At 36.0% G+C, this 13475-nt stretch overlaps 1 protein-coding gene across 1 annotated transcript in view; it reads right to left on the bottom strand.

Annotated features, from left to right (window-relative positions):
* SYNJ2BP (synaptojanin 2 binding protein) overlaps positions 1–13475 on the bottom strand; it is a 39643-nt gene that overhangs the window by 10991 nt on the left and 15177 nt on the right. Inside the window, exon 2 of the mRNA XM_054567342.1 lies at positions 1626–1762. Coding sequence (XP_054423317.1) covers positions 1626–1762 — 137 coding nt within the window. The remainder of the gene's footprint in view (positions 1–1625; positions 1763–13475) is intronic.

Below are 13475 nucleotides of genomic sequence, written 5' to 3'. Positions count from 1 at the left end.
CGATAGTAATTAAGTTTAAAGTTCTCCGCATATTGCTTAACATATAGTCCTCAAAAAACTTCTAATCATCCTCATTTTTCAATAACCTACCTTTAACCAAAGCTTTTCAAATAAAATGGCTCTTTTCTTAACCCCTATACTTTTCAAGTCCCTCTTATGTCAGATTATTGGACTGCACAGTTTCTAACTACATGCTATACCTTTATTTTAATCCACTCTCAAGTTTTCCTTAACATATCACTTAAGTTGATTTCATGTTTTAGAACGTCTTTCTCCTTGGAGCTATGGGAAATAACCTACTTCTTAACTTCTCCTCTATTCTTTGAGATAAAAGATAGATTATCAGTCCTGGCTCAGTAGCTCAGTTAGTTGGAGTGTCATCCCATAAATCAAAAGGTTGCAGGTTCGATCCTCAGTCAGGGCACATACCTGGGTTGTACGTTTGATCCCTAGCAGGGGTGCATATAGGAGGGGTGCAATCGATGTTTCTCACATCAATATTTTTTCTCTCTCTCTTCCTTCCTCTCTAAAATCAATAAATATATCCTCTGGTGAAAACTTTCTTAAAAAATTTATTGATTAGAAACAGGAATGGAAAAAAAAAAGGAGAGAAACATTGATATGAGAGAAAAACACTGATCTGACTGCCACTCACGTGTGCCCTGACTAGGGATCGAACCTGCAACTCAGGCATGTGCCCTGACTGGGGATGAAACTGGCAACCTTTCACTTTGCAGGGCGTACCAACTGAGCCGCATTGGCCAGGGCCCGGGAGAGGATTTTTTTTTAATTTTAGGGGGAAAAAAAAAGGGTAGATTATTACTGTTTGTATCCCAACAGATTAATGAAAAGGGTAAGCTTAATGAATTGAAGAGGCAAAATGGTCAGTGAGAAGGACTAAAACGGATTATTACCATTCATGATACATTATTTATATTCTGATCAGCCAGCCTTGCTGGGTTAGCCTGAATTTACTAACTTGTTTCATTTGTTAAATACATATTGAACAATGTGCTAGAATGTAAAAGGTAATAAGAGATCTGGTCCCTAACTTGAGGAACTTTCAGAGAATATAAAAGTAATGGTTACCATATAGTAAGGGTCTCTCTGGAGACATTAGCAGAGTGAAATGGGAACACAGTGGACCAATACCCAAATCAGATTGCATTCCAATTTTTTATCTTAATAATGGCTGGAAAAGGGCTGAGTCTAAAAAGAACATTTAATTCTTATTTCCTTTCTTGCTGCTTTTGATATAAGGAACATATATTAATATTTTAATCTACAAAAAAAGGAAGTGATAAAGTATAATAGAACAACAAAAACTGTGGATTTTAAGTGTCTCCCCCACCTACCAGTCCCTCAACCTTCCCCGTTTCATGTTATTTGAACTTTGATAGGTAACCTCACATTCTGGACTTACTTTTACTTCATCTATCAAGCAAGGTAATACACTCCATATTCTATGGTAGGGCTGAAAAACACAACTGATCAAGGTCTCTCCCACTGACCTGTACAATATGGGTATTTCCTGATGCAAAAAGGCAGGCAGGAATTTTCCTTAGGAGTAGGAAGCAGGGATTGGGGAGCAAGGGACAGTGAAGGCGGCCGAAGCCAGTTCTCACCGAGAGGATCTTATCACCCTCCTGGAGCCGCCCATCCAGGGCCGCAGCCCCATTCTCTTTGATGCGGCTGACGTAGATGCCACTGTCGTTGGAGACATACTGCTGATCTGTCCCACCGACGATGTTGAAGCCCAGCCCTGAGAAAATTATGGAGGAGTTGTGAAGGAGATAGAGGTGAATAAAAAGAAAGGGATTAAAGAAGAAGAAGAGAGCCCTGGCTGGTGTGGCTCAGTGGATTGAGCACCAGCCTGCGAACCAAAGGTCACTGGTTTGATTCCCAGTCAGGGCACATGGCTAGGTTGCAGGCCAGGTCTCCAGTGGGGGATGTGTAAGAAGCAATGACACACTCATGTTTCTCTCCCTCTCTTCCCCTCTGTTTAAAAATAAATAAAATCTTTTTAAAAAATAAAAATAAAGAAGAGAAAGAAAGATGAAAGGCCTAGTAGAGAGGGGAGGTTGATGAGTTAGACTGTGATATAGCTGTTAATACTAATGGGCAAGGTCAGTGAATAGTATCACCAACAGAGGTAAAGAGTATCTAGAGCTGCCCACTCAGATAAGGTAGAATTAAAAATACAAACACAGTGATCAACATGATTTGTTGAATATTAAAAAAAAGACCTACGCTCAGTGAAATAATGGTGATTCTTGTTAAGGAGTGCTTCCATTCACATTTGATTCTGATCTGTTGATGGCATTCAGTGGACTCAATTCTTGACTTTCCTGTTATTAAAGTAACAGGGTTAGCTGTGTCCATGAGACAAAACTATGCTTTTAACTAATTAGCAAATAAACTATTCCTAATTTAGTGGGAGAGAGATTCCTAACCAAGCTTTCCCTTCCATACTTCTCCCAGGCTTTGGGAGAATCTGTGTACGGTGGTGTGTTGGAAGAAATGGTCTTGGGAGTCTCATTTATTTTTTTCTATTTTGAGTAGGGAGCAGTAGTGTAAGTGTTGGCAGGAAACCTGGGAAACAGAAAGGTAACTGATGCTTCATGATAGAAGTAAATTGCCAAATTCACTCTTCTCTCCTTTTCTACCTCAAGTACAAGCACATACCAGGGTAGAGTGATTGTTAAGTTTTTATCTGCAGTAGAAAACTGACTATGCAATGATTAACAACTCTCCATTTCTTATTCTTCCCCATCCTGGCAACCACCATCTATTCTTTACGTCTAGAAATGACTATTTTAAACAAGCATAAAATTTCAATTTCACAAGATCAGTTAAGTTCTAGAAATCTGATGTACAACACTGTGCCTATACACAACAATAGTGTATTATACCCTTAAACATCTGTTAAGAGAGTAGATATCACTTAAATGTTCTTAACACACTAAAATAAAATAAAATAAAATAAAATAAAATAAAATAACAGAAAGAACACTGACTACCAAAGTACTATTTCCATGGGCCAACCACTAAGTGGTGAGAAGGATTTCAGTTTACTAAAACCATTGCTATAAAGGGATTTTACCTATGCATTAAAAAGAAAAGGAAAAAAAAGGAACTTCCCTAGGGTTTTCTTTGTTAGGTACTGTAGAATTCAGAGCCAGGGTGCTAAGAGAAAGGAGACTGGAAACAATAAACAAAAATGTGGTAGCACTTGGAAGAACAGCCATAATCATTAGCCTACTACTAGTTTCAACAGAAAGCAGATACTTACAGAGACATGTGTGGGTTTTCTAAAACTCATTAGTGGGATGAGAGCTTACATGTAAAGCCCACAGTATTAATATAAGCACCAGAAAATCAATCTGTGACTTACGGAAACACATGACTGAAGAGAGAAGCAGCAGGAAATATTTAATTTAAACAGCATAAGCTGTGCACAGAATATCTGCAGCTAGAGAATGAAAAGGATTTAAGATACATGATAGAAAGAACTACTTCTGGAAGATGACTATTTCAACTACCTGGAAGAGTAGGGTAGGAAAAATTTAAGCTACTAAACGGTTTCTCTAGGAACACTCTTAACTTGTATTATAGTGCGTAGCAGGTATTGAAAAGAGGATGGTGGGTAGTTATTTCAGATAAGATGGAAAAGTAGGTGGAGCCTACCTTAGGGAAGGCTTTGAAATGACTTCAAAACTGTGACAGGTTTGAGCAAGGTGTCTGTGGCCAAACAGCAGCCTCTCTCAATATGGGAACAAATTATTTGGAAAAAAATCTTTCTATGAAATCCAACATCCTCACCAAACACTACAGCTCAGTCTGGGAATCTTGGGTAGGAAGCATGTGTTAATAAGCAGGTGAATGCAATATAGTACAATAGTAAGAAAGAGGAGAGGCTTTGCTACTGGGTCTTTAAATCTACAGAACAGTGTCTAAAAAAGAAATGGGGAAGAAATCTTATTGAAATTTTCTATAAACAAACAAGTGCAGTCTACTCCCTCCAGAAATCACATTATACAGGCATGTTTATAACCTACTGCTACTTCAGTTGTAAATGAATCATGCCACTTAACATGAGAACTCCTGAACTGATGTGAAATCCCTTTCTTCAGAATACTTACAGAACAAAATTCACTTATAGTTCAAAGTATTGCTGCAATAAACAGAAGTCACCAAAGCACTGAGTAGCAGCAGCAATACCAATTCAAACCTAAAAATGACCCCCAGTCCATGTGTTCATTAAAAATTACTGATGATTTACCATGTGTCAGGCACTATGTTATGTTCTGAAAAAGACATAAAGCTAAACTGGACAGTCCCTGCCTTAACCACAAACAGAAATTCACCCTTTTCCCTGTCCATTTTAGATTTTGCAGAAGCAAATTAAAATCAGAAAACCCGGTCACAAATTCAACTCCATATCTTAACAGATATGTGGACTAAAACAAGTCATTGTACTTCTGATCCTCAGCTTCATTTTCTGTAACATAAGGATTACAAATGCTGCCCACTCTATCTCAAAAGCTAATTTTTAGGGTCCAATAACCTAAACAAATCTGAAAAAAAAATCCTTCTAAACTGGAGAGTTGCTATACTGAGTAACTGCACTGAGAATAGTTGTCAATAAACTATTAGTACCTATTACAGCCCCAAACCAGAGAGTTTGATTAAAAAAAAAAAGATGGCTAACTACACAGTGCAAATGTAAAAAGTTAAGGAAGACAGAGAGATTAAAAAGTCCCTTCCTCTATTAATAGGACAAGACTGGACTGAAACTCAAACTTTAAGTATGTCTGTTCCCTGTGACCCAGACTTTCCCCTCATGAATAGTTTCTAGCAAAAGCAGTCTTTAAAATAAGCAATAATCAGTCCAGCACACGCACCAACCAACTGCAACAGATGTCAACTTGGAAACAGAAGGTAAAGGACCATCGCCATACATATCTGCAGATTATCAGCTGTGTCCTAGAACAATCTTCCATAAACTGGGTAGACCACATATCCTGGTTTGTCTAGGAGCCTTGATATACACCTGTAATCAAAATATTCCCCTACAATTTCAAGAGCACCTCAGTTTGGACCAATGTGATCATCCTATCTATAAATGGTGATGTAAGAAAAACTAACGGTAATTTAGGTGGCCATTCTTTGGAGACTAGCAAACTAAAATATAGGTAAAAGTTAGAAGCACTGAATAATCATATGTAAAGCAATTGAGGTTTAAAATGTAACATTGATATTAACAGCACAATATCTCCTTGTAAATCAATAGCCGATGCACACAAAACAATTACCCATTTACAAAAATAAATACTTATTTAAGGACATGTGGAGACATATTAGAATGGGTAACTATTAGGGAAGGATATGTTAGGTAGGATAGATAGTAAACCAAGGCAGGGAGGAGGGAGACATGTCTCACCCACTAACTCAGCAGTCCTGAGCCTGGTCCAATAGCATTGCCAGGTGTTCCAAACATCACAGAAAAAACAGCATGTTAGTACAGAAGGAAGGAAGCCCTTGAAATTCTTATGTATTGTTTCCGCTATCTGAGAAAGAAAGCCTTTGAAACTGTGTATTCATTCCAAGGTCTAGAAGGGGGAAGAAGGGGTCCACAGTGCCCAAAGGAGGTCATAAAACGACTTTAGTTAATTGCCTACCTCTGGTCACTATCTGTTTTACGAGGGAGTCCCTAGTAAAACAGCTCACAGAAAAAGCCCATAAATAACTTTAGGTAATTGCCTCAACTGTAATGAACTACGTCCAGTCACATACCCGCTTTACAACAAGATGAACAAAGGGGGTCTGGAGCAAGATAAGGATTCAGGCTAACAGACCACCACATATATCTATCATAGCCCCTGGGGGAAGCTGGCACTACCTTTATCCACCAATCAATATGTAACTCCCTCATCCCTATCCCACCAACTATATGAATCTTCAAGACAAAGGTCTTGATGCTCTTGCTACCCTGGCTTTTGTCACCCATGCTCTTGCCTTTCTTCTGCACCTCAGCTAGGCCCGTTCTTTTCCATGAGAACAGGTATCACTTGTAAACCCTGCTTGCATACTAATAGACTTGCTGATCTGTAATTCTTTACTGTGTCAGCAAGAACGACATTTCTCCCATAACAGATACAGGATGAAGTTAGAAATGAAGGGTAAAAACAAAACCAAAAAAGGATCTTGCATGTATTGATGATGATAATGTGTTATGGAGCTAAGGGATATAATTAATTCAGTTCTCAGCACCTACAATCCAAAAGGTGTTAGGGGGATAAGGCAAAGAAAAAGACCTAGACTCAATAGACTTTCAAAAATAAATTAAAATTTAAAATGTTTGAACTGAACTATCTCAGCTAAAGTCACTAATATGGGGGCAGGGGAGCTAAAATGGAGTCAGAAGGCTGTTAAGAAAGTGGGGCCTATGCAGCCTATTCCATTTGGCCTCAGTTCTCAGCTGCTCTGCTATCAAGTTGCTCAAACTGTTGCTAAACTCAGCTCAATGCTGAGTCATAAATATCCTGGAACAACCACCACTGCATGGACACATGGACTTTACCTCTTTCTTGTAGTTTTTGCCCCCCTTGTTTGCATAGTGGGACTAACCAAGCCTTGTTAACCTAGCCAGTAACCCTTCATTTGCATGAAAGAATTACATTTTGTCATTTCTGCCTTTATGAATCCTCTCTTTGTCCTCTGAGCGCAATTTACATCACTTCCTGAATCTGTGTATCCTGGGCTGCAGCTCCTTTTGCTCATATAAATGTTCTTTACTCTTTACTATAGTCTAAAATTAAATTTGGTTTACACTGGCAAGATTAAAATGGGTTGCTTAAGTCTCAAATTTGGAAGTCTCTAAAGCAAAAGGAAAAAAGTAAAGATGGCATAAGAATCACACCTCCTTCTCCAGAGGGCTGGGAGAAAAAGAGTGTGCCTAAGTTTAAGAGCTTTGGAAAGTTAAGCAAGAAATGCTTTCTTGTTGATTCTTCCTGTTTCCAGTCTAGACCTTGAGCTTGTTTATGAATAAGAGCAGTAATGACAGCAGCAACACCTAGTATTTATTAAATATGTACCAGGTACTATGCTGTGCACTTCACATATATTATCTTAGGTAATCTTCTCAACAAAGACATGAAGTGATTATTACATTTTACTGATGAATTTTAAATGTGAGGCAAGAAATTAGGTAACTTTTCAAAAGGTCAGTTAGCTCTTCCCAAAGCCAAGACACTAAGTCAGGATGTTTCACCTGAAAGTGAGTTTTAAACCATTTTGCCATACTGTACCTTTGTAGAAAATATGAACAACTGCTTTAGAGAAAAAGCATTTGGGCTGGTTCTGAATAAGAAATGTTGGGATAACTGTTGTAGAACAGTCCCCAAGGGTAATATATTCCAGAAGAACACGTGGTCATTCTGGAGTTCTGTCACCTTAGTCAGGGTTCCTATTGCCTACTTTCAGGCCAGAGAAGGAGAAATGCTTCATTTCATTCATATTCTTTATTAAATCTATAAGTTATAAAGTACAAGAGCAATGTTTAACAATGTTATTGCAGAAATAACAATTCTGAACATAATTAAAATTAAACAAAATAGTCCATTAACTCCAGTGTTAATAGTCACTTGTTGAGTTATGAACAGCAGGTTGACAACCTATTTACCTGTTTTTTTTTCTATCCCAGGATAATCTTATAATTTCCCCTAGACATCAACCCAACTTTAATGAACACACAAACCACTATTTATTTATTTTGTGATAAAATAAACATAGCATAAAGTCAAACTACTGGACACACTAATTGCTGTTTGTTTAATAATAAAATATATGTAACATAAACATAAAATTTAACATTTTAAGCATTAAGTGTGTGATATTAATTCAGTGGCATTAAGTATATTCATAAGGTTGTGCAACCATCCCCACTGTACATATCCATAATTTTTTTATCCTATCAAACAAAAACTCTGTACCCACTAAAGAATAACTCTTCATTCCTCCTTCCTCCAGCCCCTGAGAACCTCTATTATACTTCCCGTTTCTATGAGTTTGCCTACTCTATATACCTCATAAAGTGGAATCATGCAATATTTGTTCTTTGTGTCCTGCTTATTTCCCTTTGCACATTTTCCAGGTTCATTTTGTTGCAACATGTATCAGAATTATTGCACTCCTTTTAAAGGATGAATAATAATCCACTGTATGTATATACCACGTTTTGTTTGTCTAGTCATCTGTCAATGTGCATTTGATTGTTTCCACGTTTTGGCTGTTGTGAATAATGTGCTGCAGTAACACTGGTGTGCAAGGATCTGCTTAAATCCCTTCTTTCCATTTTTTTGATAAATATCTCAGAACTTAATTGCTGGAGCACATAACAATTCTATATTTAACAATTTAATGAACCACACACACTCATGACAAACTGTTTTCTACAGTGGCTGCACCATTTAACATTTCAACAAGCAATGACCAGGGTTCTACTTTCTCCACATCCTTGCCAACATTTGTTATTTTCATTGTTTTGTTTTTTGGATTTTTTTGGATAATAGTTATTCTAATAGATGTTAAGTGGTATCTCACTGTTGTTTTGATTTACATTTCCCTAAGACTAGTGATGTTGAATTTATCTTTCCATGAACTTATTGGCTATTTGTAAACCTTATTTGGAGAAATTTCTATTTAACTCTTTTGCTTATTTTGAAATGGATTTGTAGTTGTTATGTGTTCTTTATATATTCTGGATATTAATCTATTATCAGATATATGATTTCAGATCTATTATCTGATTATCAGATATATGATTTCAGATCTATTATCTGATTATCAGATATAGCAGATAAGATCAAATATCTTCTCCCATTCTGTGGGTTACCTATAACTAACTGTATGTATCTCTCGATGCACAAAATTTTTAATTTTGCTAAAACCCAATTTAATTTTTTTCTTTTGTTGCCTGTACATTTAGCGTCATATTCAAAAATCATAAAATCCACTGTCATGGAAGTGTTTCCCCTACCTTTTCTTCTAGGAGTTTTATAGTTTTAGCTCTTAAATTTAGGTGTTTGATGGACTTTTCATTAATTTCTGTACATGATGTAGGGTACGGATCCAACTTCATTCTTTTGCATGTTAATATCTAGTTTTCCCAACACCATTTGTTCAAAAGATTATCCTTTCCCTCCCCTTGTCAAAAAACACCTGACCATATATGAGAGGGTTTATTTCTGGGGTCTATTCTATTTCTGCTCTATATATCTGTCCTCAAGTCGGTAACACACTGTTTTGAATACTGCAGCTCTGATACATGTTTTGAAAACAGGAAGTCGTGAGTCCTCCAACTTTGTTCCTTCTTTTCGAGATTGCTCTGGCTATTAGGAGGGCCGTTGGGATTTCATACAAATTTTAGGATGGAATTTTCTGTTTCTGCAAAAATGATGACAAAATTTTGGCAGAGACTGCATTGAGTCTGAAGATTGCTTTGAATAGTTCTGCTTCCTTGACATTATTAAGCCTTACAATCCATGAATGTGGGATGTATTTCTAGTTCTTTATGTTTTTAATTTCTTTCAGCCAAAATTTATAGTTTTCTAAGTATAAGTTATCACCTCCTTGGTTAACTTACTTTTAAGTATTTTATTCTTTTTGATGTTATTGTTAATGAAATTGCTTACTTTCCTTTTCAGATTGTTTACTGTTAATGTGTAGAAACAACTGATTTTGTGTTTTAATTTTGTTGAATTTGTTACTAATTTTAACAGGGCCTTTTTTTTTCTTGGTATAGAATATTTAGGGTTTTCTCCAGATAAAAAAAATCATGTCTTATGTATATAGAGACAATTTTACTACTTCCTTTCCAATTTGTATGCCTTTTATTTCTTTTTCTTGCCAAACTGTTCTAACTAGAACTTCCAATACCAGGTTAAACAGAAGTGATGAAACAGGCACTCCTGTTTGTTCCTCATCTTAAAGGAAAAGCTTTCATTCCTATATTACTGAGTATGTAAGCTGTGGATTCTTCATATATGGCCTTTACTATGTTGAGGAAGTTTCCTTCTATTCTTTGTTGAGTGTTCTTAACATGGAATGGTGTTGAATTTCCTCAAATACTTATTCCATATCTATTGAGATAATCATATGTATTTTTTCTTCATTCTATTAATATGTTGTATTACACTGATTGACTTTCTCAAATTTATTTGCATTCTTGGAACAAATCCCACTTTGTCATGGTATATAATCCTCTTAATATGCTGCTGAATTAAAACAATGTAGCTCTGTGATCAGCCTAGTTTTCTGTACAGAAGCAATTTCTGGATCGCGACCACAGGAAGCAGGGCCCATATTCAATAGAATCTAGCAGCTTCACTGAGCTGATGAGAAAGGGATCAAAGTTTGGAGAAGCTAGCCTTGGTAGGGTAGCTCAGTTGGTTAGAGCATCATCCTGACACACCAAGGTTGTAGGTTTGATGTCTGGTAAGGGAACATACAAGAAACAACTGATGAATGCATTAATAAAGTGGAACAACAAATCAATGTCTCTCTCTGTTTCCCTCACGCCCTTCCTCTCTCTCTAAAATTGATAAATAACATTAAAAAAAATTTTTTTTAGGTTGGGGGGTTAGCAAGAAATTATAGGGTAAAAATCTGGAAAGGAGCTAGTTATCCAGAAAAAAGAATTCTAGGTACCTACATGTGTCTTTATCAAGTACTAGGCAATGTATACATTGAGTTAAACTCCACAAGGTTGGACAAACAAAAACCAGAAGTCTTTTTTTTTTTTTGCTGAGCATGCTGAATAATTCTCAGAGCTCACACAAGGCAGGGATACTTCAAGTTCTGACCAGCCAGATGGAAATCCTCAATGACTCACTTGGAAATTCAATAGAGATCCACTTAGAACATACTTCATGTATAGGATTGAACTATCCCTCAAGTGAATCCGACTTTAGAATCACTGTAGAAAAGCTTGCATAGGATCCTTCAAGAGATCAAACTCATGCAAGTTACTTAACTGCTTGCCAAAACAAAGTGCAACAATGTATCATTAACAACTTAAATCATGAAAACAAAATGCAGATACTCAGCAATGTAATATTAACAACAACCACAATCTAAGTAAAAATTGCTAACATGCTGCCCAACCCTGGGTGGCTCAGTTGGTTGGAGCATCAAGCGTACTGAAACGTCATGGGTTTGATTCCAGGTCAGAACACATGCCCAGGTTGCAAGTTTGGTCCCCAGTTGGGGAGTGTGCAGAAGACAACCAGTCCATGCTTCTCTCACATCAATGTTTCTCTCTCTCCCTTCCTCTTTCTCTCTAGAATCAATAAATATATATATTAAAAAATTTAAAAAATTAACATGCTAAAAAGAAAACATGACCCATAATCAAGAGAAAAACCACTCAATAGAAACAGGAACAGAAACAATAGAGGATGAAACTAGCAAATGAAGATGCTTAAAAGGCTATTATAACTAGGTGAAGATAACTGAAGTCAAACAAAATGGGAAAATGGAAGTTTTTTTCAAGCCTCCAATCCACTTTGAGTTGATTTTGTGAATGGTGTAAGATAGTAGTTCAGCTTCATTCTTTTGAATGTGGCTGTCCATATTACCAGTATCATTTATTAAAGAGATTATATTCTTTCCCCATTGTATATTCTTAGCTCCTCTGTCATAAATTAATTGACCATGTATGTATGAGTTTATTTCTGGACTCTGTATTCTGCTATATTGATCTATATATGAAAATGGAAGATTTTTTAAAAATAAAACATATATTTGAAAATTCCATCTGAATGAAAAACACACAAATGTGATTAACACCAGATTTAATATCACAGGAGAAAAGATGAATGAACTTTAAGAAACCATAACAAAAATGAATTCAGTAAAGTAGCAGGATACAAAATAAATATCCAGAAATCAGTTGTATTTTTATACACCAATAATGAACTACCAGAAAAGGAAACTACGAAAACAATCTCATTTACAATAGCATAAAAAAAAAAATACCTAGGAATAAATTTCACCAAGGATGTAAAAGATCTGTGTTTGGAAAAGTAGAAGACACTGAAGAAAGAAACTGAAGAAGATACAAATAAGTGAAAACATATACTGTGTTCATGGATAGGAAGAATTAACATCATTAAAACGTCCATACTACCCAAAGCAATCTACAGATTCAATATAATTCCTATCAAGATACCAATGGCATATTTCAAAAAACTAGAACCTATGTTTCAAAAATGTATATGGAAATACAAAAAACCTTGAAGAGTCACAGCAATCTTGAGAAGAACAAAGTTGGAGGAATCAAATTACCCTACAAGGCCACAATAATCAAAATAGCATGATACTAGCATAAGAACAGACATACAGATCAATGGAACAGATTAGAGAGCCTAGAAATAAACCAGTATCTGTATGGTCAATTAATATTTGACAAAGAGGGCAAAAACATACAATGGGGTAAAGATAGTCCATTCAATACATGGTGCTGAGAAAACTGGACCTATATATACAAAAAAAATAAAAATAAATAAATAAATAAAAGAAAAAAGAAACTAGATTACCTTCTTATACCATATACAAGAATAAACTCAAGATTAAAGGCTTAAATGTTCAACTTGAAATCTTAAGAATCCTAGAAGAAAACATATGCAGTAAAACTTCGGACATTTCTTATAGCAATATTTTTTTCTGATATATCTTATCAGGCAAGGGAAACAAATGAAAAAATAAACAAATAGGACTACATCAAAGTAAAAAGATTTTTGCAGCACAAAGGAAACCATTAACAAAATGAAAAATGACCTACTGAATAGGAGAACATATTCACCAATTATACATCTAATAAGGGGTTAATATCCAAAATTTATAAAGAACTTATAAAAGTGAACACCAAAAAAACAAACAATCCTATTAAAAAATGAGCAAAGAACCTGAACAGAGGACATACAGATGGCCAACGGATATATGAAAAGATGCTCAATGTCAGTAATCATCAGAGAAAGGCAAACTAAAACCACAATGAGATATCACCTCACACTTGTCAAAATGGCTATCATCAATAAATCAAAAAACAACAAATGTTGGCGAGGATGTGGGGAAAAGGGAACCCTCATGTACTGTCACTAATGCAGACTGGTGCAGCTACTATGGAAAGCAGTGTGGTATTACCGCCAAAAATTAAAAATGGCTATGGCCAGGTGTCTTAGTTATTTGGAACATCATCCCATACACTAAAATGTTGCAGGTTCAGTTTCTGGTCAGGGCACATACCTAGGCTGTCATTTGATCCCCAGTCGTGGTGTATATGGGAGAAAACCAATTGATGTTTCTCTCTCTTTCTCTCCCCCTCCCCCTCCTTCCCTTCTCTCTAAAGATCAATAAACATATCCTTGGGTGGAGGCTTAAAAAAGTTAAAAATGGAACTGCCTTATGACTCA

Source organism: Pteronotus mesoamericanus, unplaced genomic scaffold (assembly GCF_021234165.1).
Source record: "Pteronotus mesoamericanus isolate MK-2021 breed Mesoamerican mustached bat unplaced genomic scaffold, CSHL_Meso_final contig_182, whole genome shotgun sequence".
NCBI classification, from domain to species: Eukaryota; Metazoa; Chordata; class Mammalia; order Chiroptera; family Mormoopidae; genus Pteronotus; species Pteronotus mesoamericanus.
This window is presented reverse-complemented; position numbering and strand designations above follow the sequence as displayed.